At 44.2% G+C, this 25194-nt stretch overlaps 1 protein-coding gene across 8 annotated transcripts in view; it reads left to right on the top strand.

The window, feature by feature from the left end:
• KIAA1210 (acrosomal protein KIAA1210 homolog) overlaps nt 1–25194 on the top strand; it is a 53876-nt gene that overhangs the window by 13067 nt on the left and 15615 nt on the right. For 2 of the 8 annotated variants that reach the window (XM_046940786.1, XM_046940787.1), the window contains exons 1-4: nt 17757–17943; nt 18477–18645; nt 21464–21593; nt 24129–24287. In XM_046940786.1, coding sequence (XP_046796742.1) covers nt 17772–17943; nt 18477–18645; nt 21464–21593; nt 24129–24287 — 630 coding nt within the window. In that variant the 5' untranslated portion in view covers nt 17757–17771. Of the gene's footprint in view, nt 1–417; nt 604–9002; nt 9174–13627; nt 13705–17756; nt 17944–18476; nt 18646–21463; nt 21594–24128; nt 24288–25194 lie in introns of those variants that run through there. The other 6 variants (XM_046940791.1, XM_046940789.1, XM_046940788.1 and 3 more) reach the window with 6 other exon arrangements.

Here is a 25194-nt window from a genome sequence, read left to right on the forward strand (position 1 = left end):
ATGTTAGAATCGCTTGTGATTTACAGTGAGTTGGGCTGACGCCTGTGCTGGAAGGTCCCGTGCACCCTTTGTGTGCTGGAGGGTGGCTGCAGGTTTGCGTGGTGATGGTGCGAGTATTTTCTGCAGCCTGTCTGTTTAAAAAATATCAATAACAGTATAATCTCTTCAGGGCTTCTTCATATCCTAATTACAACCAATCCTCTCGTTAGTCCTGCAGGGAGACAGAACCAAATGCCATATGGTATTTGACACTTAGGATGCCGCGCTCACCAAGAGCTGGAGGGAGGCAGGGAAAGGGGGAGTTAACAGTTCATAACCATGTATGGAGCAGGCACAGCCCTCCTTGGACCCGGTTCAGCAGAGTCTGAGGGCCTCAGATCAGGAACTTTATCTGGCTAGTAATTGCATCGGCACACTGCCTTTCTTGTGCGTGTGTGTGGGCACTTGGTGAGCAGGGCACAGAGCTGCCGAGTCTTTGTGCTAGCATCCGTGCACAAGGATGAATTAAATGCCTGCACACCTCTGCGAAGGACCATGGCTGGATTCTACAGTTGCCTGAGAAGTGAGAAGTAAGTGCCATGCGGAGCCCTCCCCTGCACCACGGTGGGTACGCTCACGCTCTGCTCTCTGGTACTGCAGCAGCACTGCACAGCGTGCTCCTGCCTTGGGACCGAAGTGCCCTTCTGAGCACCAAAGTGCAAAAAGTCAATATTGACTGAAATGCCAAATTGATGAAAATTAGTTGTTTCTTTTTCCTTCACAGATATACGTGTCCAGCAGCAAACACTGAGAAGGAAATGAATCTTTTACAGTCTAGTTGTAGTGATGGGAAAGTGTCCTCTTCTTTATTAATTAGCTGCACTGTTCGTGTATTAACAAATAACAAGAAATACAGAAATGCACGTTGGCTTTAAAAAATACTCCACTAGAAATCTGATATTAAATGTTTTTGTATATCTAACCCGAGGTTTGTTCTGTAATTCCACCCTGCTGAGAGATTTGATTTGCAAGAAATCCTTTTGATTGCAAAGTGGGCTGCAGAGGGAGAAGTGGATGGGACAATGCACGTTAGTGTTGGTGCTTTAAATCACCATGAAGACAGCTTTTCTTTTTCCTTTGACATTCTTCCTGCTAAGGAGTGGAAGAAAATTATCTGCTGCAAAAACCAAGTGGTTGGTTTTGATGATTATTTGCATCAGCAGACTGTAGAGGGCTCTATTTTTGCATACAATATGGAATTACAGAAAGTGGAAATTAACAGTGAAAAGCAAGTAAAATTGTATCTTGAGGCTTAAGATATGAATGATGATAGTTAATGGTATGGATGAAGGCTTGGATAGCAGAGGAAAAAGCACCAGCTCAAAAGTAAAGCTTGCAGCCTCCTCCTCTTCATACCTCTCCTAAAGGCTGCATCCTTTATGCCAGGTGTCTCACTTTACTCTGCTGGAACTACGGATTTTCAGAGTCTCCCAGTTCTTTCTGGATTTCAGTTAGCATTCCCATCCCATGCTGACTCTTTTCCTCCTTTGAAACTTGTGACAGTGCCTACAAGAAGGGAACTACAAGAAAGCAAGTCTACCCTAGGAAAGAGGGGGAATGCAGTTGCGGAAGGCAGGGAAACGCTGTGAAGGATGGGCAGCAGATGAAGCTTCTTTTATATGACATACGATCACTTCCTTCCTTGTGGAAATCCACCTGGTTCATAAAGGGCAGCGTTTATTTTCTAAACAAACTCTTTCTTGTTATTCTTCAGTTTGGTTTCGACACTGGATATGTGTGTAGATTATGTTCCTCATCCTGTTGTCTCAGCCCTGTGATGTGTTCCCAAGTGGATTAGTGACTGTTAATACTTTGTACTTGTTACAAATTTTACATGTAGCTTTGGCAGCGGTTATTGGCTGTTAAAATGAGTCTCAGACATTAATTTCAGCAACAATTATGTTTGGAGCCTAAGACTCATTTTGGATTAAGTTCCTTTTGAGTTTTACCCAAAACATTTGTCCTTCTGGACAGCATCAGATATGTCACAGGAGAAGCTTACCCAAATGCTCGTGTGGTTGTTGGACCTGTGGGAGTTAGTTTGCTTTGTGAATGAAATGCTTTTTATATTTTAAGCAATTGGCTTGCGCACAAGCAGCGATTTAGCCAAAGCGGTCCAGAGCTCCAGCACTGAAACCCAGCGCTGACACTGGGAAAGAGCTCCCTCTGAGCTGCTGCACCCAGCAGGGGCTCCTGGGCTGTTCTAAGAGCTGCTTTGGGTCACCGTCTCCTGTGCTGCTGTCACATCAGCCTTCAGTGCCCCATGTTTTGCCTTTGTGCCCTGCAGTGATGTGCAGCTGAGCCGATCATTCTGCGTTGAGTCCCGCCCCTGTGCTTTGTTAGTGCTCTTGGATGAGATGCCATCTTAAGAAAAAACAAAAAAATCCTATTGGAATGGAACAGCACCAACCTTAATCAGCTGAATAAAAATTGCAGATTGTTTTCTTACTTCTCTTTAGCCAGCATTGGCAACCCCAGTGATCTTAAACAGTTCCTGCAGTAAGTCTGTAGCTCTTGCAGCTCATCCTTATTGCAGAGCTATGTTGTGCTTGGTGCTGGTCTGCTCTTGGAGAAGCCTATCAGCTTTAAGCAGATATGATGCAGTTTTCTAAGGCCCACAGGAGAATCTGTTAATATCTGCCTTTCTGTTGTTGGTAGTAGCCAGATACATAATTATGAGCTGAAAAATGTGGTTGCTTGAACAGTAAGATTCACTGATGGTCAGTGCAAACTGCCAATTTCCAAAGACAAATATAGCATGCTAGAAGCTATATAAAGTGTTTGGCTGAAGGCTTTGCCTGTCAGCTCAGAGCCAGTTTCTATAACAGACTCCAAGGAAACATATTTAACTGGTCTGTAGTTAAGGTGGTCACTGGAGATTTCATGGTGCCTTTCAGAAGCAATCCCAGAATTACAGACGTACTTCAATTGGAGTGTGTTCTGCTACACCAAGCTCTGCACTTCCAGTGGGATAATTCATTTCTTTCTTTTGGTCCAAAACTGTCAAAAAATGCTGATGTGCACTTTTGCCCTGAAGTCATCTTCAGCATTTGGGAAGAGCTCTTGATCAAGGGATGCATTGGAAAATTGTCAATATATTTGTAGTTTGAGGTGAAAGTCATTGTCAGTGTAGACTGATTTTATGACCATTCCATCAAGTGAAGTTTATTTTCAGGATTTAGGTGCTGCTGTATTGTTGCAAGTAAACTGGGAGTGCTTTAGAGCTCCACCAAGTGCTACTGAAGGAGCAGCTTGGCACTGCAGAGAGCGGGGCAGTTCCAAACTGTCAGCAGCTCATTTGCTTCCTGCAGCATCTCGCTTTTGGGAGCCATACCACTGCAGAGGGGTTATGGTAGGAGACTGCCCATCACACTCTGCTCTTTAGCACACGCTGAGATGTGGAGCTTTCCTCAGGCTGTTCACTTCCAGACAGAGGTGACAGTGCCAGGTTTCAAGAAATGGTTTGTGGAGGGTAGAGGAGGCAAAGCACTGGAGAAGGGATGTACTTCTTGGAAAGTGGGGAGCTCTCTTCACTGGGGCCAAGTCAGACAGAGTGAACTGAGTAGAAGACTCCCCAGGCATTATAATCCCATGGGAATCTTTCAATGTGCAGCCTATGAGCTTGCTCCTGTCCATGACAATTTACCAGCATTTGGACACTGGTGAGCATTTTGTCTTCAGCTCACAGGGGTTGCTCAGCTCAGTGCTTAATACTAAAAGCATTCAGACTTAAGCCCTGTTTCCTTACACAAGAATAATAGAGAGGGTGAACAAAAGCAGCCAGGAGGTGGCAGAGCCATGGCACTACAGGCGGTTGAGCACAGTTAGTACAGTGGTGCTATATTATTAACAGAAAGATCAACTATTTCTATTTGTTGATTCATTCCTTTTGACTCATCCCTGAGCAAGAAGTTCAATTGTGCCTTAATACGGCCAGTGAGTCACTTCACCTCGCCAGTCCTCCTGCTGCTGCTCACACTTCTCTCTGCGTGGTTTTTGGTGGCTAAGCATGCCTTGGTGGCTAAGAAGCCATCATGATGTGGTGCATTTGGTAGCTGCAGGCAGAGGAGTTCCAGGCAGCTGTGGCCCTATGGTTGGTTTCAGCACAGAAGCCCCCTCCCTATCACTACAATGCCAGGCGTCTGCTGGACATGCACCCCTAATGCTGCCTGTCCTGCTCCTATTCCACAGGAGCAGAAGCTTCTTGGCTTGGGACAGTCTGCTGAATGTGATTTTCACTCTTCTGCACCATTTGGCTGGAGTTCTTGTCTACCTTATTTTGTCAGATTGAGCCCTGAAAACATCTTGTCATAATTTTACCTCATGTTTTCTCCTTATGCCACTCAGAGTGTCTGCCTTTGTACCCTTTCAGCAAAAGAGAGAGATTAATTTGTCATTTCCTCCCTGTACAGAGATCTGGAAAATTTAATAGCTGTGATTCAAAGGCCTAGAGTTGCCCTTAGAAGCTGAAATCTGGCTAGAGATACTTCAAACAAAAAGGTACTAGCTTCAAGCTGTGCTTCCAGTAGATAACCTACCTGAGCTATGTAGGGAGAGCTGATTGCCAACCAGACCTGGGCAATGCTGAGATGTGGAGACAGGTGAAAATCCAAGGGAATTCCAAGGTAGGGTTCTTATTGCTTTTCTTCTCTTATGGGTTGCTGCTGTAAGAATACAGTTGAGCACAAAATGCCTTGATTCTTTCCAAAAGCCCCACTCTATTGTCATCAAAGCATATATTTTTGAGTTAAATCCGTTGTTGTTTCAACTGTTACACATCAAGGAGTTTTAAGAAGTGTTTTGAATACAGGAAACATTAACTGCAGGCTTTCTGATTCGTTCATATGCTGTAGTAGCAGTAATAACAATTATTTGTAAAGAGGTAGCAGGTGGCCCTCCAAGGCTTCATTGTGGGCGTCACTGTTTATACAAATTAAAGCCAGTCAGTTCATATCCTGTCTGATTTTGCGTGCAGATGCTGTGCTGTCGCTGTACATCATGCTGTGAGCAGTCAGTGCTGTGCTAGCAGCACAATGCTTCCAATGCAAGGTACATGAAGAAGCAGAAGCCTGGGCCACACGTGTCCTCACTCATCCTTTAGCTGTGTTTGCACCAGTGCGTGTTGTTGCACTCATATGGGTGCACAAGCACCAGGGTACTGGTGATCTCACATGGCCTGTCACCATGTTGGTGGCGGTGTCACGGCTGGAAGGACAGCAGCATGCTCAGCTGGAGCAGGGGAATGTTGCTGTGCAGACAAAGGTTCTACTTTCTGACCGTTCAGCCAGAGCTAAGGCGGTGTTCCAGCTCCAAATTTTTGTTGTGGTTGTTTCTTTTGGCCTCAGAGTTTCAAGGATCTGGTGCTAATTAGAGAACTGAATGTTTTACTTTTATTCGTGATGAATTCATTTATGCTTATTCATTCTAAGAAATATGTAACTGCGTGCTTTTGCCAGACTTTGTAAGTATCCCTCACCTAACAGCACAGCCCTGATCCCTGCAGAGGTTCAGGTATGAGGGGGATGTATTGTGAGCGCTCTGGCTCGGCGTCGTGCTGTAGACATCACATTAATCCTCAAGCTGTCCCCGCACCTGGGGATAATACAGCCTGACCGAGGTGCAGAGGAGTTGTTTGCTGATTCATTCTAGCAAATTACTTCCCCTCCTCTCAGCTGAGTGAAAAGAATATTGCAGTAGTTGAAATTTCATTGTTTTCCTTCATAAAATGCAAATTATCTCATTGCTTCCTTTCTTGCAGGACTCAGCCAGTTAAGATCTTACAGAGTGCCTGTCCCTGTCTGCGCTTTTGCCAAAATATCCTCTTGTCAGTACAAGTCTTGTGGTCCTTGCTCTCTTTGGTGTCACCCTCCTGGATTTCAACCATTTTGGATACCCTCTCTGCGTCCTGTTGTCTCCATCTTCCTCATGCTAAATGCAACTTGCTGCTCTATTGGTGCAAACCAGCATTGGCTCAGATGGCCTGATTTTAGAGGAGTGTGTGTGAATGGAATCTCAAAGTATGTCTCCTTTGTAGTGTCTACTCTAAAGAGAACCGTCACTCGGTAGCCTGGGGACAGAAGTGACTTGGGGATTGCTCAAAGTTACGCCAGCAGAGGTTCAGGTTGGATATTAGGAAAAGTTTCTTCTCAGAGTGGTGGGTTATTGGAACAAGCTGCCCAAAGAGGTGGTGGAGTCACTGTCCCTGGGGGTGTTCAGGAAAGGGGTGGATGTCACACAGAGTGACATGGCCTAGAGCAGTCATATGCATGGATTGATGGTTGGACGAGAATATCTTAGTGGTCCTTCCAACCTGAATGATTCTGTGATTCTATGAATCTATGAAGCACATGGGTGACCTCCCTTGGCTCTGGTGGCTCTCCTGTGCTGCACAGGGTGCCCCTCTGGAGCTGGAAGGAGCAGTGAGAGGTTCCCTGGAAACCCTCGGAGTCACACACAGCTCCAGAATTTCTCCTCTCACAGGCATGGATGCTGCTCCAGGCCTTCCTTTGGCTCTGACTAAGGTCAGCAGCCAAAATGGGGTCTGAATTCCAGAAGCAGTGGAAGGCCATGGGATTTCGCCAGACAGCGTGTTTCAACACAAGGCGGAACTGGCCTTTATTTTCACATGTGCACAGCCAATAGATGTTGCCCTGTTGGGTCCGGGACTTCACATGGAGTGATTTCCTGAGCTTCCTGCCAAAGGCAGTTTGAATCCGCAGAGCCTGATTTGATTTTCTCTCTTGTAGCCTAGAGCTGGCTGCCTGGTTTGGGGAGTTGGATCCACAGAGTGAGTGCTATGACACAGTGACTCCAGGACATTTCTGTTAGTCGCTTCTTTTTTTATTGTTGCTCTTTAGTGCACTTTAAATTCCTGGGCATGAAATGTCTTCATTGACTCATCCTGAAAGCAGTGTGTCCTGCGCAGTGTGAGCTATCTGATGGGTTTTTTTCCTATCCTTAAGCTGCTCTTCAACCCACAAAATGAGGGATAAGGGACTGTTTTGGAAAAAAAGTAGAGCTTCAGACATAGCCTGAAGTCCTGTGTTTCAGTTCTGACCTTCTGTTGGCTATTGTTTCAGCCCCTTTTTTTCCTGCAACACTTAGACCACTTAATTTGTCAAAAACGTCCGCAACCTCTTCCAGGCCTAGGATGTAATGATGCCTCACATTTTGTGAGAATAAGCAGGGATCCAAACACAGGAGCATGGCACTCTTACAAAATGCTAAGGGTTTTGATAAACTAGAAAGCAGTGACCAAAGATGCCCACCCCCATGTGGATTTGGTTTGAATGCAACAGTGCAGAGATGCTCAGCCTGGCCTGTCCCCAGAGCTGACTCCTTCACTGAGAGGCTGCAGGCATGGGGTGATAGCAACATGGCTTCCTGCTGCTCTGCTTGGGGCATGCTTCCAGATGCAGTGGTTCTTACTGGAGCAGCTCCATAGCTACCTCTTGTTGCACCCTTGCTGGTGCAGGGCCACAAAAATGATCTGAGGGATGGAACACTTCCCTGCGAGGACAAGCTGAGATCTGGGGCTGTGCAGCATGGAGAAGGGAAGGCTCCACGGAGACCTGAGAGCAGCCTGTCAGCATCTAGAGAGGCTGTAAGAAGGAAGGGGACAGACTCTTGAGCAGGATCTGTGTTGACAGGACAAGGGGAAGTGGTTTCAGACTAGAAGAGCGGAGATTTATATTGGATATAAGGAAGTTTTTTCACAGTAAGGGTAATGAGGCACTGGCACAGGTTGCCTGGAGAGGTGGTGGTGCCCCCATCCCTGGAGACACTCAAGGTCAGGCTGGACAGGCTCTGAGTGCCTGATGGAGCTGTTGGTGTCCATGTTCAGTGCAGGGAGTTGGACTTGATGGCCTTTAAAGGTCCTTTCCAACTCAATGGATCATATGATTCTGTGTTCAATGCATGTCCCCACCTTCCCAAGTTCACCGGCTGTACCCATGGCAGCAGATCTGAGGGAGCTCCTGCTGCCTGCAGTGTGTGCATTCCTTTGGCTGTTGCTGGCTGCCTGCTGCCTCTGTTGCTTCTTGTTAGGAAGAGTGGAAGATCCTTGTTCCAGCTGTTCTGTAGTGTAAAGAAGAATTACTACATGGGAAAGGCACTGACTTACTGCTACGCTGATGCCAAATGGTGCAGTTCAGCTGGGGCAGTTAATGCATGTTCCTCTACTGGAGAGTTCATCTGGGCCCAAAGTGCTGGCTGAGCCCTGCGTGTGCTTAATGAGTGGCTGGGTGAGTGCCGGCCTTGATTGGAGCGAAGTTCTCTCGTGTTTCTCCTGATTTGTACAGGCCAGAAAGTGTACTGGAAAAATGGTGCTATAAATCACTGTCAGAGAAGCAGCTCTTGGCTTAGCTCCTGGTAAGCAGGTGGATATTAGTGCTGCTGTCTGTGCTGATGCAAGCGTGCAGTAGGGATCCCTGCACTGACAGCAGCGGCACAGTGTCCTGCTAATGAGCATTGCAGAGTAATTAGGGGTATGAGGGCAGCAGCTTGGCGTGGCTGGTACAGATGCCAACTGTCACAAAGCTGCAGTAGCTTGGACATCAGTGGTATCTCTGAGCTAAGAGCAAATCGGTACCTGCTCAGCTGCTGGTACCTGCCCAGGTTTAAGCTAACACAGGTCCACATCCATACATCACAGCCATGTCCCTGTGTGCACAGAGGCCACGCTGCAGTGGTTTAGTGCTGAGAATGAGGGCGTCTTGGGGAGCAGGGCAGGGGCAGAGCGCTGAACCCCCTCGGCTCGAGGCTGCTGACAGCACATTGCCACTGTGTTTTCTCTTGTAGCTTATAAATAGTTTTTGTCATTTGCCCTTCCCCCTTCTTATCCTTTTGGCTTCTCACACAATTACAGACTGAGCCCGTGTGACTGTATGAAAGGCATTTCCTCCTGCTACTTTTTTTTTTTTTTTTTTTTGAAGTCGGCTTCAGCCCACCAGCTGCTTTCCATTAGTGTTACACACACACTCGCCGGGAGGGCAGCACATATTGCTTCAGGCGCTGCTGAATAGCAGAAATCCTTCAGAATCGGTCAGACAGAGGCTTCTCAAAGCAGACTCTAGGTACAGAGAGTCCAGCCCACTGGGAGCTGTCTTCTGGCAAGCCTTCGCTGGGAAGCTGAGGTGTGAGGATGGGGCACGGGGAGTGGGTGTTGGCTGAGCGCAGGGTGAAAGCTGTGAATACATCTCTTTATGTGAACATTGTTTGCTGTGGATATCTCTTTGAGGGGAGCAGCTGACTGTTATCTGATGCTGTGAAGAATTATGACCCCTATTCGATCCTGGGAGAGCATTTTTATTGATGCTCTATCGATAAGCTGCTTATCTAGACTTCCTGAAGACTACTACTATCGTATTACTTGTGATCCTTTGAAAAGGGCCTTAAACTTTGTTAAGCATTTCTTCTCTCCATAGAATTATGTGAGCAGTATTCATTCATTTTGTAAACTCCTCGCCTCTTGCTGTCATCGGTGGAGGCAGCAGCAAGAGTCCTCAAGTAAGCTTCTATTTGTGCCATTCTCTTCTGTCTACATAAAGCAGCCACAGTCAGGCTGTGGTGATGCCAGCTATGGCCTGGCAAAACCATCTTGTGGGTCAGAGATGGAAAATTTGTCCTAGAAACACTGTGCTCTGGAAGAGTGCATCCAGTGGGATGAGCTGTGTGAGGTCAGTACCCCCTTTTAATAAAGCTGTCTGTGGGGTCCCACGCTGCTCAATGTGTACCTGATGGGTCAGGTTCTGGCTCTGGGTACAGAGACCAACAAAACCTTGTATCTGATAGGCTCAAGGGATGCGCAAATGGAACAGAAATCTCATGGGCTCTGGTTCTTCTTTGTGACTGACCCTGAAATCTCCTTTAGTGGGGCTACAGAGGTGAAACTGAAGACAGAATTTTGCTGCACTTACTATCAGTGGGTTAATGAGTCCATTGATAGTTGGCTTGTAGGGTTCCCAGGGAAGAAGCAATCAACCCCATTTTGTCAGAGCAAAGTCCTCTAACGTGCTTTAATTTGAAGAGTAAAAATTTAACCCGTCACCTTTCACTGAAGAATGTAATCTGAATACATACCTGTCTTACATCCCACTCTTCTGTGAGGCCTAGTGCTCAGAAGAGTGCCATGCACTGGGGGACGCTGGCCATGGCTGGCTGCCTGGAGGCCATGCGTTCCCCTGTGCTGAGCCATCTCACCACACAAAGTGTCAAGGGATATGTGTCCCTCTGAGGGGCTGAGCAGAGATCTTCTCTTTGTCTTGGGTCTTTGTTAAGTGCAGGAAACCTGGGTGCTGTACAGGGCTGATTTCCCAGGAGGCGCTTAGTTAAGTACACAAACCAAGGAATTGAAGGGAGTTGTATTTTCTTTTTGCATTTTCCTCCGATGTGATATATGTATTCAGGTGATGTACTTAGCTGAGAAAAGGGAACGTTCAGAGAACTCTCCTGGGGTGGCATTTCTTGTGCCCAGTCACTGTAGAGCATTCCAAGTATCTGCCAGTTGCCCCAGTCAGTGAAAGAGAGGCAAGGCTGCTTCTCCTGTTTGTGGGCAGTGCCTTCTCTCCAGGCTGATTAGTTCCTCTCATGAGTTGAAGAGCTACAGGTGAACGCACCACAGTAGGGTGATGGATGGAAGCTGGGTATGGTATAGCAGGGAGCCCAGATCCAAACCACCAAACCTGGTGAGCATAGCAGTGATTACCAGCCAGTTCCTGCTGCCTGCTTTGAAATAAAGAAAGCCCTGCAACCTTGTGGGGGTTGTATTGCTTCCTCTGCTTTGCCTTCTGGTGGACTCCTTCTCCCAGCTGTCCCCTTGCATCTCCTTGCCAGACAAGCACCAAAAATGCTGCTCCAAAGGGCCATTCATTTCACCCAGTACTTCTCTCACTAAAAATCAGTGAGCGTACAGTATTTGTTTAAAACTTTGTCTCATGGTGTGGTGCTCTGGGGGAGCGTGCAGGGTGCATGTGCGTAGTGCAGCTGATCGAAATGGACGTGCGGTATCAATACATCCTGGCCACATGCAGCACTGCGTCTGGCAGCTGTCATTAAGGGCTGGCAGTGGTCAATGTCTGAGGGTTCAACCAGTTAATGCTTGTGCACTCACATGGATCGGTATTGATGAGTTTTTGTCCTCTTTCTCTCCATTACATTAATCCCCAGGCTAGGGTTTGTTGCCCAGAAATGTTGCTGGCTTTTCCCTTGTAAAATAAAACACACTGCCACCAGAATTTGACATCTAAATACCATCTAAATGCTAACTTTCCTTCAGCTGCATCATGAAACTTTAAATTATGGAACTTACACTTTCACTGTAAATATTGTATTTTTTCTTGTCACCTAAGTGCTTTTTAAACTAACCACATGGAAAAACCTGTGATGTTTCCCTTACCTCAAGTCACTGTGTAGTTCACTGGAATGATGATGCAGTGATCAGGTCTACAAAGGCAGCATTGGGTCCAAAGTAAGGGCACTTCTGCAGACAGGCGATACGCCCTTGCAATTGACACTTGACCTCCATATGCCCCAGAGAGCTCAGCTATAAAATTGAGTTAGTGCAGGAGCTGATTTGCCTGTGAAGAGATTGCCTCGGAGCTGAACTGCCCTGCAATTATAGTTCTACTGGTATAAAAGGTGCACCGAATGGAAATAAATGCTTGCACTTGTAGTAAGTACAGCAGTTGAAGTGTCTACAGGGACTGATGGAAGCAGCTGAGATGATGGAATGATTTAAATAAATGTAGAGCCAGCAAAAACAAACCTGGATCTCAGATGTTTTCATTGTATTGAAGGTGGACAAATCAGAAGTTAGGGGTGCAAAAGAGCCAAATGTCAGTGCCACTCACGTTCTGTGAAAATAAGATCAAGTGTGGGGACTTGCCAGTTTGTCCTTGTATGTTCATTGAGTGCTTCCTTGATGCTTTATTTCAAATGCATTTTCCTTTCCCTAAAGAAAAATTGTAACGTCAGTCTGCATGACATGTAAATCAAGGGGAAGAAATGGATGAGAATTTCTTCTTAACACAGAGTCTAAACGAGAAGGTTGCACATGACCATTTGAGTTGAAATGCACAGGAGATGCAGACATTTCCAAGGATGGTTGATGAGACCTGAGGGTAAAACGGAGAAATGTTGGGTGATTATCATTGTCCAAAAGAAAAAAAATCTTAGAAGTCTTACTTATGGTTGCTTCTGAATATTGTTTAACGGTTGTTTCAAAACTGTCTTCAGTGCATCTTATTTAGAAAAGGTATAACCAGTCCTGATCCCTACAATGACTTTCATTGTATTTTTCGCAAGATGAGATGAGATTTTTTGGACCGACAGTGCATTAATGCACTCCTATGTCCACTGCTAAAGATGAACTGAAGCAGAAGAAAGCCGCAGCCCATCACCAGTCCCATCGCCTCTGCACTCCTTGTTTTTATCTGCGGTTCTCTGAGGTGCTGGGCTGTCCATGGGCTGGGAGAAGCACTGGTGCTTTCCAGCATGACAGGCAGATTGGAGGAGTAGCTGATAGAGAAGAAATACAGTAGTTCCCTAACTGGCCAAGTAGATACCTAAGCAATTTAAGTTGGCAGTAGCGTACCGCTTTGAAGTGGAAAATTGTCCGACCATGCAGAAAAGCAGGCAGGATTTGTTTGTGGGTGTTTTCATTTGTTTGTAAAGATTTCTTCCTCTTAAAGTCCTTCCACAGCAGGTTGGAATTGCATGCGGTGTAAGGGTATCACTTAGGGATCTTCCCCAACAAAGGACAGTATTTATGAGCTGTGTGCGAGGCTGTCACGTTGCTATTGTTGCTTGACATTTGTACTGTAACTCTTGCGGTCTGCTGCTTCGTTCCTTTGTTTCTGACAGACGCCCATTTAGGAGCCTTGGAAAATACAAAGTGGAGCCAGTTAACATTGAATGATCTTAAAACTAGGCTGAACTTTTGTTTTCATCAGAGAGGAAGATGATGCCATCAGCTAATGTGGTTGATCAATAGCCCAGCATGCGATAAGGTTTCAAAGCTTGTGGCTAAAAGCTGGTTGCACTGGATCCAAAATAAATTTGATCTATTGGTTTCCACAAATGTAGCATAGCCCAGGATGATGGTTCAGTGCTGATGCTTAACTAATTTTAATAATGCTGACAGGCTGCCTGCTGTGAGGGCACTGTAATACGCCAACCCTGGCGGCAGAGCTCTTACTTGAGATGCTTTGTACGTGGAACTGTGCATGGAGCTGTCAGTCTGTAGCAAACAGCATGCATAAAGATTTGTGATTCTGGCATTGGGGAGCGTGACGGACCTTGCTGGTCACATTTTCATTAGATGCAAACTTTGATCCTGGATTCTTAAAAAGAGAGAGGTGCTGGCACGAAGTGAGGCTGCTCTATTAGTTCTGACTGGAGAAATAAGTGCTAATGAAAAAGAGTTCTGTAGCTGAGATACAAAATAAGTGCATGAGCCCTGTTTGTGATGAGCATTTGGGAATGCAGCTTTAGAAAGGATCCAGCTACACTCTTTCTTCAAGTGAGGTGGAATCATAGTCTGCAGGGAAGGTGGACTAAAATTTAACTAATACTTTAATCTCCATTTCAGTGACTATATCATGGCTACGGGGCCAACAGATGTCATACAGTCACCGGAACCAGGGGAGACGACCGAAGAGTATGCAGGTAAGCAGGAGTTATCTGGTTGTATAGCTGATTTGGAAGCCAAGGTTTGTTTTCTTCAGGTTAGAGAGCCATCACTAGGGACCTGGTTTGCAGTTTTGTTTTGACTTTTTTTCCATGTGGCTTTGTCAGCTGGCAATATTATAGGAAAGGCATTTGATGTGCCCTACTGAAGAGTTGTTTTCTGGTTATTTTCTGGTTCTGCCTTGGATTTTCAGAAAACAGGACACTGGAGCTTGAAGAGCTGGCTGTCGTGTCTGCTGTGATAGACATTGTAATCCAGCTCTGTTGTGCTGGGGCTGTCTGTGGGAGCTGTGAGTGCCCCACTGCAGCCCTATGCTCTGGTCTTGGCACAGACAGCCATTTGTTACTTATCTTGTCAACTAGTGGCATGGGCTGATGCAAACAACCTTGACAGAATGGAATAATCTGAAGGAAGGGGAAATACCTCGTGCCAGAGTTGTCTTAATTAAAGCAAATCCCCTGTGCTAATGTTCAGCCTGGTGTTGAGGAGCTAAGCAAATACAAAGAATACCACGAAAGCTGGGGCATTTCAGCAGTTGACTATCATACCACTTGATAGTTTTTTTTCCCTTGACTAACATTTCACGATCGTCTTCAATGTTTCAGTGTTTTGAAAGTCATCTTGCTTCTTTCTTTAGAAATACATCTGCTGCCCACAGAATATTGGTAGAAGAGAGAAGCAAATGGCAAAGGGACTCATAGTTGAACCTTGCATGGCAGATGGATAAGGGTGAAGGTAGTGTGATGTCGGATGCTCAGTAGCAGCTGGTTTCCTAAATTTGTAATCTGGTTTACCACATTGGCCACTGTTGCTCGTGATGCACTGGTGGCCTTGTGAGAAAACCCACATATGCAGATTTTGTGCTAGTTTGCTAGTGTTCAGGAAACAGATCAAATTCTAATCCTGGTGTCAAGGAAGGCAGGAAATCCCTTGCTGTCATCAGTGTTGGCTCTAAGAGAAACAGTAACATTTCTGTCTCCAACTGAACCAAACCTCAAGGAGGTTAAAAGTTGCTGCACTATTACAGAATTATTCAAGGGACACTTGACTGCACCTGAAAAATCCTACCTTGCTTTTTAAAAATATCCTCTGTTTACATCCCATGTAGAATTGTCTCACCTCTTCCTCTTCATAGCTTTCAGTGACCCAGAGGCTTTAGGGGGCTGAAATTCCCAGCTTTCACAGCCAAGTCAATTGGATTAATTTCTTGGGCTTTCTCTGATTGTCTGACTGGTTTTACAGGGCTTTTAGTGTGTGCTGCTCCTTTCAAGTAGAGACAGCATAACTGTCCACAAACTACCAGCATCCAATGCTATCCTTGCTGAATTCCTTGATTTTATTGCCTGTCTGGCAATGCTGTTTGTAATGAAGCTAGAATAATGCCGTCTTCTGAGAATCTTGTCTGCTTTGTTGGTTGGTTTCTTTGCTTTTAGTCCTGTATTTTTATTGGTGAAAATACTGGATTTGGAGGGGAAAAAAAATGGAAAGTGTGCCCTGGCCACACCTTAGGAAGTCAGAGAGAACAGAGTATCTCTGAATGAACTGTTTCATTTAAGTATGATCATTGAGCTCCCAAATCAGATACACCCTCTGCTTTTTACAGTCTCAATTTTGCACAAGAAAGAGCATCTTCTTATCTTCTGTGTTGTTATGGAAAAGAACTATGCAGCGAGCAGAGAGAGTGTTGATTCTTTCAGTGCACAGGAGAAGCAATGAAAGAGGCAATGGACAAACAGGAAAAAAACCAACACAGTATAAACTTTACAGAGTAAGCAGATGCTTATCCCTGCTCCTTTTCTCTTATCATAAGCTAATGAGCCAAATCAGTTAGAATAAGCAATTCATTTTCAGGAAGGCTTTTTCTTGTTAGGACAGTAGCCTTTAAATATAATATTTTATTTTTAATGCCTTAACATGGAATTTTGATGACTGCAGGTGTTCGGAAATGATGAGTCAGTATCTATCAGTGGGTGAGTGGGGAATAGGCAGTTGTCTGTGCTTGGGTTTTCTCTCCCTGTTTTGACTAGATGTTTGTTATGCAACAACTTTCTTCCATTTTAAGCAGTAAGATCTTTGTGCATATTATTAGTTGAGTTGTTAGAGCACTCTACCAATTTAGTGATATATTGGCCTTATCACAGCACACTTAAATGTAGATACCTGTAAAGGAAATGTACCGCTGCTAACGGTGTGCGGAACCAATACACAAATGTTTGCAGCAGGACATTGATATGAACACCATCCTTCTGAATGGTGTCTTCTTCATCAAATGCTCCAGTGCAGAGCAGTCCCATGGTTTTCATCTCTGCACAGCATAAAGTGTTTAGCAGTCATCTTTCTCATGCCATAATATGGCAATTGCCCATTCTCTGGAGCTGAGAGAAATGTAGCGATTCTCACTCTGAAGCAGCTGAAGATACGCAGCTGAGCAGAATGCAGCTTAGGAAGAATTATTGCTGGAGGGGTGTGCCCTGACATCAGTAACACACTGCAGTCTAGAGGAGGCACTGAAGTAACGAATGTGTCTGTGTCGTGCACCAATACCCAGGTATTGTCCCATGCCAGCTGGGGTTTACTAATTGGCGGTGGTCTCAAATCCTTTCCGTAGTCTCTGTTCTAAAGTTAGCACCATTTCTGATCTAAACAAGTGTTTGGAGTAGTACCCTGACAGTGTTCTCCTTTGTGGTAGGTCTTAATATCTGTTTCTCTTATATCTTCCCCTTAGATGTTTTTAGGATCACTTCTTTTGTTGTTGTTGGTGGGTTTTTTTGTTTGTTTTCCAAACATTCACCTGCTACTTCTGGAAATACTAGCATCTAATTGTGCTCACCAGTAACACACTGTCCATACCACTGATGGCTGCCTGGTGTAGGACAGATCTCCATATGCAGCCAAGTCTGCTGTTCTGCTCTTTGAGGCTTCAGAATGCACATGCAGGCATTGCTGGACTGGTAATTGTGGGGCACTGCTTCATGAAAATGTTTAATCTTTTGTTTTGCTCATTTAACGTAAACCAGTTCCCCTTTGTCAGATTTGCTGACCATTTGCTGACCATTGCTTACCATGTAAGTTGTGTAACTGCTGATGTGAATGGCAGTAATGATGGAGAGGTGTTTCTGAAGACTCCAAAGTCTCGATCAATATAGCTGTGTTCTCTGTGGGCACGATGCTCTTCTGACTGCTGTGTGATGTGTCTTCTCTTACCCTCTCTCTCTGGGCCCAGCATGAAACTCATTGAGCTCCATGAGAGTCTTCAATCCAAAAGCTTTGGGCTCAGCTCTGGAGTCCTAGGGAGTCAATTTATCCTGTTTGTTTTCCATGACTACCTGGTTCGCTTACTGCCTGATAAGCAGCTTTTGAGATCTTCTGCTGATAAACCCTTCTCGGGAGCTCCACATCTCATCACTAGGTGAACATCACTGCTTTATAGGCAGTGAACAATGAATCCATTGGCCGTTTTACACTGTACTGTTCGAAAGATAGCTCGGTCCCAGTGACAGCCCAAAGCAGTGGAAAAGTAAAGTGCAGGTCTTCCTTGGCAGCTGCGTTCTTGTATGTCACGATGCATGTTGCTGGCACTGGGCCTGAGAGCCGCGAGGAGATGGGGGAGCAGATCTCAGTGTCATTGTTTACTTCTGAAAGTGGCTACTGTGTGGTGTGTGATGCAGCTGTGTGGTGGCACAGTTTCAGCCCTGATAAGGCTTGTTGGCAGAAATCCCTGCACGTACAGGGCACACGTTGAGAAGGAGCATTGCTGACTAAATCTTCACTGGGAGAAGACAATAACTGTGGAAAGAATGCCTTGCTTATTCAGGAATCTTCCAGCTGTGAACATTTATTATGCCAACTGCTGTAAAGTATTAATTGAACAATGAATTTGGCTCTGATAGGCAGTGATGTTATTGCTCTGCATATGCATTTATGTCCACCACAAGGGTCTTAGTACAATAGCTTGGCCCAGACCACTCCAAACCGACCCTTCAGTGTAAGAGTCAGTGACAAATAAAATGCAGCTCTTGTGCATTGAAAGAAAATATAAACAATAATGATAAAATATCTTAGTTTATTCGAAGTGAATGACCTCAATTATGTCTCTTACAGTCTATGCTGTTCTTTTTGTATTTCTTTTCAACAACTGTGGAAAATCTGCAGTCAGCTCAACAGTTTTGTAACTGTGTTCTTGGAGCTGCTGTGCTTGGGGGTTTCATGTCCTACAGGTGAGTGTCTTAATTTCAGCTTGCTCCACTGACCTTGGAGGAGCTGATTTTAATTTGGGGCAGTGGTTTAATGTGGAAACAGATATTTTGGTTTTGGGGTTTTTTTAATTCGCTTGCCAGCTTTACTCTCTGTGTCCTTACAGCACTGAGTAAAGAAAAAGCAGAAATAAACAAAGCAAATTAAAGACATTCAGAGTGCAACTATACTGAGTATGATTTGTGTTATCACTGTTCAGTTGTAGATAGAAGTGTTCTCTACATAAGGTGCATTTTTCATAAACTGGAACCTAAGTAGGCAGCACCATTGTCAGCTGAAGGCCAGTGTTGCTTTATAGGCAGCCTGTCTAAGAACTGCAGCTTCACCTTTCACAGGACTCTGGCACTGAATTATTTACAAAGCAGCTTATTAGAACTGAATGGGCTGCTCCTGCTCATGGCTCTCCATAGGCTTCCTCCGGAATTTAGGAAAAAACTTTCTCCAAGCTAAGCAACACCTCCAACTTCCGTAAATTTTCATTTTTGTCATGTTGCAGGAAAGAAAAAATCCAGATTTCAGACTTTCAAGAACTTCTTTGCCAAGAAGAAAAGGAAAGAACCTCCACCTCCCAGGGGGGAGAGTAACTTAAAACCTAGCCAGTCCATCAGGGATGTCAGCATCTATGTGCTCGATGCTAACACACTTCATTCACCGAAGGAGGCTGGGTAAGCTGGCGGGGAAGGAAAATAAATAAATAAAAGCAGACCTCTTGCTGCAATAGGATGAAAGCACAAGTTGGCCCCTTAGGAGCAGCCTCCGTCCAAGTTTGTGCAAAACAAGCCCTAATGCTGATGAAGGAATTCCAGGCATTTCCTCTTTCTTTGCTACTTGCTTCAAAAGCCAACATGGAGGAGAGGGGGAGGGCAGCCAGGGGCAGGGGTGATCCAACCTTGTAGACTGTAAAACTGAATACAGCCCAGATTGTTTTGATTGGTTTTAGTCTTTGAAATCTGTCCTGGAAGGTCTGATAATCATCAGCTTTACAAGAGGAGAATGATTGAACACTGCAGTGCAGGGAATATATGCCAAGTTGAGTTGCTCTTTTTTAGCATAAACTGTGTCCTCTGGTTGGGATAAGGGAAAAGAAAGCATTATGTGTTCTCAGTATGAAAATGCTACTTAGTTTTACTTTCTTGCACAACCATTTAGGTACAGGGAGCAACAGAAGGCCTCTAGTTTTGTCAGCCACTGTGAAGGGCTGTGCATATGAGTGAGGTTTGTGTCCAGAACAATTCTCTGGTCCCAGAATGGAGTCAGTTCAGAAAATTGTCCTTTTTTTGCTTAGTTAATTTGCACTGTAATAGTAATTAAACTATTAATTTACACCGTAATAGTAATAGCGCTTCATGTATAACCATAGACCGTCTATGCTACAACAACACTTACATTGCTTGGCTCTATTTCTGGAATAGGACAACCCTCTGAACACGGTTATGTCTCTCACCAGGGGTGTCACAGGTTGGTATCCTGCAGCCTGTAACATGGTTGCTTTCCAGCCTTCCCCTCCTTCCATGTGAACTACCGAGGCCTCTCTTTGAGTATTTTAGGCCTTGGATTGTGGAGCTACGGATTGGACTGACCAATTGTGATAGCACACTGGCCACCTCCCAGGGTTTGCAGTGTGTTGTTGGTGGGGACATTGGATGCATAAGACACTGGCAGAAGCCATGAGTGTGAGACTCATGAAATCAGCATTGCTGCCAAATGTACTGTATCATAAAATAAGATATTAGGTACAGCTGGACGCTGCTGGTTTCTCCTGGTGGAGTTACTTATGGATATTACTTTCTTCTGGGTCCTTGTGCTTCCTTGTCCTACCATTCTCCACTCTCTCTGCTGTACTTATGCAACTGCATCATAAAACAATTTGTGTTTAAGTAAACAATGATTTATTTCTTTCATTTGTTAGCATAATATTAACAGAGTAAGCAAGTAGCTACACAACCCCTCCTTAGGGTAAATGGAATTGTAGTGTTGTAGTGACTCAGCTAACCTGGTCCCAAAGGTTTAGGAATGGCTGAGCTTACCCCACCAGCCCATAGGAGGGATCTGGCTTAAAGTCAACTGTCTGCTCCAGAGACTGTGTAAGTGAGAACACTTTTCTCTTGCCCTTCTCCAAGTCCAGTTGCTCTTTTCCTCAGCCCTATTCTCCCTACTCTTCAGTGATTTAAAACTGTTTAGTAAGACCAGAAGGAAGTCAGTAAAACCTCTCAATTTTTTTTTCCCCTTAGGCATAGGATTGGTTGGACTATGCAAAAAAAAAAAAAAAAAAAAAAAAAAAAAAGAGTATGTTTGTGCTATTTGAAAACCCTGTCCTGTCCAGACTCTGCATGGCATGAGCACACTTTATAGATACCAAGAGAGGCTGATTGGACAAATCATTTGGAAGACCTGATCTTGAAAGCCAATGGAAGTACAGCTTTGAAGGGTCTGTAGTCAGGTCCTGAGCCTTGCAATTCTTGGCATGCTGAATACCAAAGCCAATCCTAAAACAATCTCGTTGTTTGTTGTTCTTAAGACAGAAGTATTGGTTTTACTTCTTTTTCCTCCTCCTCCTACTCTTCTTATTCCTCCTCCTCCTTTTTGTTTTCATTTAACATGCAGTCTTTTTTGAATAATATCCAGAGACTGAACCCCAGATGTACCAAATGCCATGGTGCTGCAGGGAATTGATGAGGTTGGTCATGTGTGAAGGAGAAGTGTGGGCATAATGTGCCACTACCTCTTAGTTTTCTGAGAGGTGTGAGTTTTGAATGGAAATAGAAAAGCTTCCCTGATGGCAATGTTAAAGTGCTGGGTTGAAAGCCCCATCATGTCCTTAGGTATAGCAGCTTCAGGGGTGCTGTACATGAATGAGTTGTGCTTTTGCGCAGGGAAAGCAGTGCTGGAAATAAAGTAGCTAAAGCATCTAGGGGTTTAACTAACAGCGTGTCTTTTACTTCACTGCAAATAAAAATACACTGCCTGGAGTCGCACAAAAATGATTGCACATAAAAGACTCATCTGTACAAAATTTACAATTAATTCTACATATATTTCATCCGATGCTCTTTTTGCTGCTGCCAGGCAAAAATACAGTAATTCTCTTGCAAATGCAAGGAAAATCATCAAATCATCTAGGTTGGAAAAGACCTTCAAGATCATCAAGTCCGATTGTAATTATATATATACAGACAGAAAGAACTGAATGTCGTCATCACCTGACCTGTCACCCTGGACTCCCTCTTTAACCTACAAAGACTAGGCTGTGTGTTCAAGGCTGATGCTGCTTGCATCCTAAAATAGACACTTCCATTCAATTAGCATCCTAAAAAGTTCTTCCTCTTCCCTCCCGGGTGTAGAAGGAGCTAGCAATGACTACCTCAGACAGTTCGCTTGCAGTTGAGTGAGATGCATTTCACCCCCTTTTCTTTAAGATCACCATGCAAGGAATGGTATTGGAGAGCTGTACCTATGGCATTAACTGTTCTTCCTTCCTTCTAGGCCCAAAGGAAACATGGGAAACAAAGCCTTGTCCCATGACAGCGTCTTCATTTTTGAGTCTGTATCTGGAAGTGCAGCAGGTGACACGTCATCTCAGGAGTGCATACCTGGAAGAGTGAAAGCTTTGCAGGTGAGAACATCTTTCTTTCATTCATGGTGCTGCTTCATTCTATTACTTGTCTCCTAGGAAACTCTGTTGCTTGTTGCCTCTGCTGTGTATCTTTGTTGACTGAAGCATCCAAAGCAGAATTGCTATGTTTGGATCTGTTCTGCTTGTTGGCAGCTGCTTCTTTGAACAGTTGTGGTGTTTTCAGCCTTGTCCAGGTCCCATACTGTGCAACTGATGTGTGTCCAACAGTCTGTGAACTGAATCCTTCTTTAATGAGTAAGTCTTCTTCCAATGGAATTCCCATTCTTTACTTCATAGCTGCTGCTTTTGGGTTAAGGCCACTTATCTGTACTGCAGAGCGTCCCTTCATCTATTATTTTTTATGAAAGGTGTTTTTTGGAGTTGTTGGTTTTTTGTTTTGTTTTTTGCAATTCTGGCTGTGTTTTTTTTCCACAGTACATGTTAGCACGAAGGGCTGTGCAAGTGTGTGGGATGATGGATATGTCAGGTCATTATTAACAACAGCTTTATTTATATCATTATTCTTCCGTTCTCTGCCAGCAGAAGATACTGTATTCTGCTAGGTCATTTCCTTCTTCCAAAGCACATACCGATCCCTCCTTGACAGCTCCCTTATCAACTGTTGGCTACACTAATTGCGTTCAAATAGTTACCCAGCTCAGAGCACTGAGATAAAAGTTTAAGGTTTTTCCAGAGACCAAAACAAACTGTTGATAAGGAAGCCAAAGGCCATTGAAATTCTTCCCTGGCCCAGTGTGAGCTTCATGTTGCAAAACACAATTGCATCACACGTTAAGAAACAGAAGATGCACAGAGAGACTTGTTCCTCCATGAGACTGCAAAATAAGCCAATCTTCAATTCAGGGTATTTTTTGCATAACAATAGGAGCAGCAGTGGAGGTCATGTTTGTGTATGATAGAACTTCAATGAGGAAAAAAAGCTCTTTTCATGCTATCTCCAGCTCCCTGTGCCCTCTCCTCATCCATGTGTCATCCTGCATGGTAGCTTAATACTTCCAGCACTATTTTCATAGCCTTAAAAGATAGCTTGGTTTTGTGAGTTTGACTGTTGTCAGATTAAAAGCCAAGCATTAACAAAAGCAGATACTTTCTTAGCAGCATCGATTAACTTCTAGTAGTAGAAGAAAGACTGCAAATTCACAGTTCCTCACCTACCACTTTACTGTCTGCAGGCAATAAATTTAGTAGCTCAGAGATGGGAAGTTGTGAAGAGAGAGGAGAATAAAATTGACTGTGTGTTCCTTCCCATTAAATGCACATATATGTTGTATGTCATATCTTTTTGCCCATATAATGCAATCTTTGTGCAGTTTGTTGTCAGTCCTGCTTGTGCAGACTGTATCAGTGATACTTATTTGACTGATGAGGGTAAGAAGGAGGGAAAGCCATTTAAATTGGGGGCCTGGAGGTTGAGGATGGCATTGTGCTACCCTGTGTAACTGCTTGAGCTATAGGAGTTATGTTCCAAATGAATCCCACTGAATGACAGCTGCTTAAATCTGTTTTAAAGGAATAGAAGTGAATGCATAGCTTTGAGAACAGCCTAAAATTTAGGTGTAGAATTTACAAAGTTAGTTCAATAAGCAAAGAACCATTAAAAAAAAAAAAATGAGGTCTGCATGTTTATCCCGGGGATGTTCAAATGAGGTCTTTTTAGTTGAAGCACAAGAATGCTGTTCAGACCTTGTCTGTATTCCAGCTTTGACATAGTCAAAATACTTAAGCCAGGAGTTTTAGTAAGGGTGTTTCCTGAGTTTGGAGCTTTTTTAGTTTGAGGGAACATCTGGCTCCTTGTGAGGTTACAGACTTTGTTTTCTTTTTGAGGGTCAGGGCCTGCCAGAGCGTTCTTTTGTGCAGGCTTGGAAAAGAATCTCTATACTCCTTTACAAACAAAGTTGTTCCTGACTGTTGTTATCATTCTTGCTGTAGACAGAACCGTGATGTGATGCTGGGGCAAATGAACAAGCAGCTTGTTAGGGTGGACCAGAAACTGAATAAAGTTCTCTTTCTGTAAGAAGTGGATCTTGCTGATTTGTGCAGCAGAGGATGGTGACAAGCTGACGGGATTTGGAAGGGGTTTGGGAAGAAGAGTTGTCCTCATAAGCCTGGGGTTGGGGACTGCTGGCTCACAGTACTTTGTGGGACTATTTGGGTGTCCTGGCACATGTAATCGTTTAGAGAATGTTTGAACCTAAGATAAAACTTTAAATCTGAACTTAGTTATACTGCTATGAATTTTCTTGCCTGGTGAAATTTGTCTTGGATAACTTACTGAATAAAGCTAATTTTTATGTTAGTTTTGCATGGGAGTCTGTTCTAACTATGGATCCTTGATAGATATAATTAAATAAAATTTAATTAATGTTTCTTTTTTTTTTTTTCCTGTGAATAGCTTGTTCCTTCAAATATTTTTGTTAAATAAAAGACTCCTCATGTCTAATAGGAGCAACTGGGATAAAAGTTTCCAAAATGTAGATAATGCCATTGAAAGTCTAAATTGCTCTTTAACCACAGCTTCAGCTGCAGCAAAACATCAGGCTTGGATCTCCTCCGCTTGTTATCACTGGAAAGAAAACGGAAGATGCCGGCACAGTTTCGGAAGATGATGGATTACCCAGAAGCCCTCCTGACATTTCAACCCTTCATGAAGTTCTGACTGATTCACCAAGCAAGGTACAGTTGGTACATCACTTTAGTGATCTTCTGCACCGAAAAAATAGAATCCGTTTGAGGAGGGGAAAGGCCTTTTTGTTCACTTGTGATAAAACCTCTGTACCCACAAAGATGTGTTTCGATGCCATTTTTTACTCTGTTTATTTTTTGCAATCCTATGGTATTTAGACACGATGTTTGTATAAAACACCACTGGCGTCATCCATTTTAGGCACACATTTGTGAATGAGGAACGAGCATAATTCTTTGGTTCATTAATGTCTGTTTGCACTAATGAACTGCCTGGTGGTTTAAAGCTCTTTCTACTGCCAGACACCTTGTGACTGTACCCATCAGTGAGAACTAGAATGAGTTATCTACGAGTATGGTGGACTCGTCACTGTGAGGGATACAAGTACAGTCTTCTGGGCTTTATGTAGACCTCTGCTGGGGCAGTTGCGACCTATATTGTAAAGGAAAGAGGAGAGTAAGTCAGTTGATAGGACAACTCTGAATGCCTGTGGGCAAGGCGGTGTCCCCTGGCAGGTCCATAGGGCAGAAAGCATAAAAAGTGAAGAATTCATGGGTGAGTGTTGTGTTAGTGTGACTGTACTACTTCGAGGCTGAGAACAAGCTGAAATACACATGCTGCGCAGACTTCCCATGTCTTTGAGCACCGAAGAGCTGGACAGATTGGCAGTTTCCTGCACATACGAAAGAGGAAGATATTTATGGTGTTTTAAAGCTAATAGGGAAAACAAACGTAATGGGACTGCAGAAGAATCTTAAACAATTACTGGTTTTAGAATGAAACAGTTCAGAATCAGGGCAATATTATTTGAACTGACAGGCAAGTTAGAATCCCATGAGCCTGATGAGAATAGGTGTTGATGGGACTCTAAGAGAGACTTAGAGTTATCTTATGCTG

The sequence above is a fragment of the Gallus gallus genome, chromosome 4 (assembly GCF_016699485.2).
Source record: "Gallus gallus isolate bGalGal1 chromosome 4, bGalGal1.mat.broiler.GRCg7b, whole genome shotgun sequence".
NCBI classification, from domain to species: Eukaryota; Metazoa; Chordata; class Aves; order Galliformes; family Phasianidae; genus Gallus; species Gallus gallus.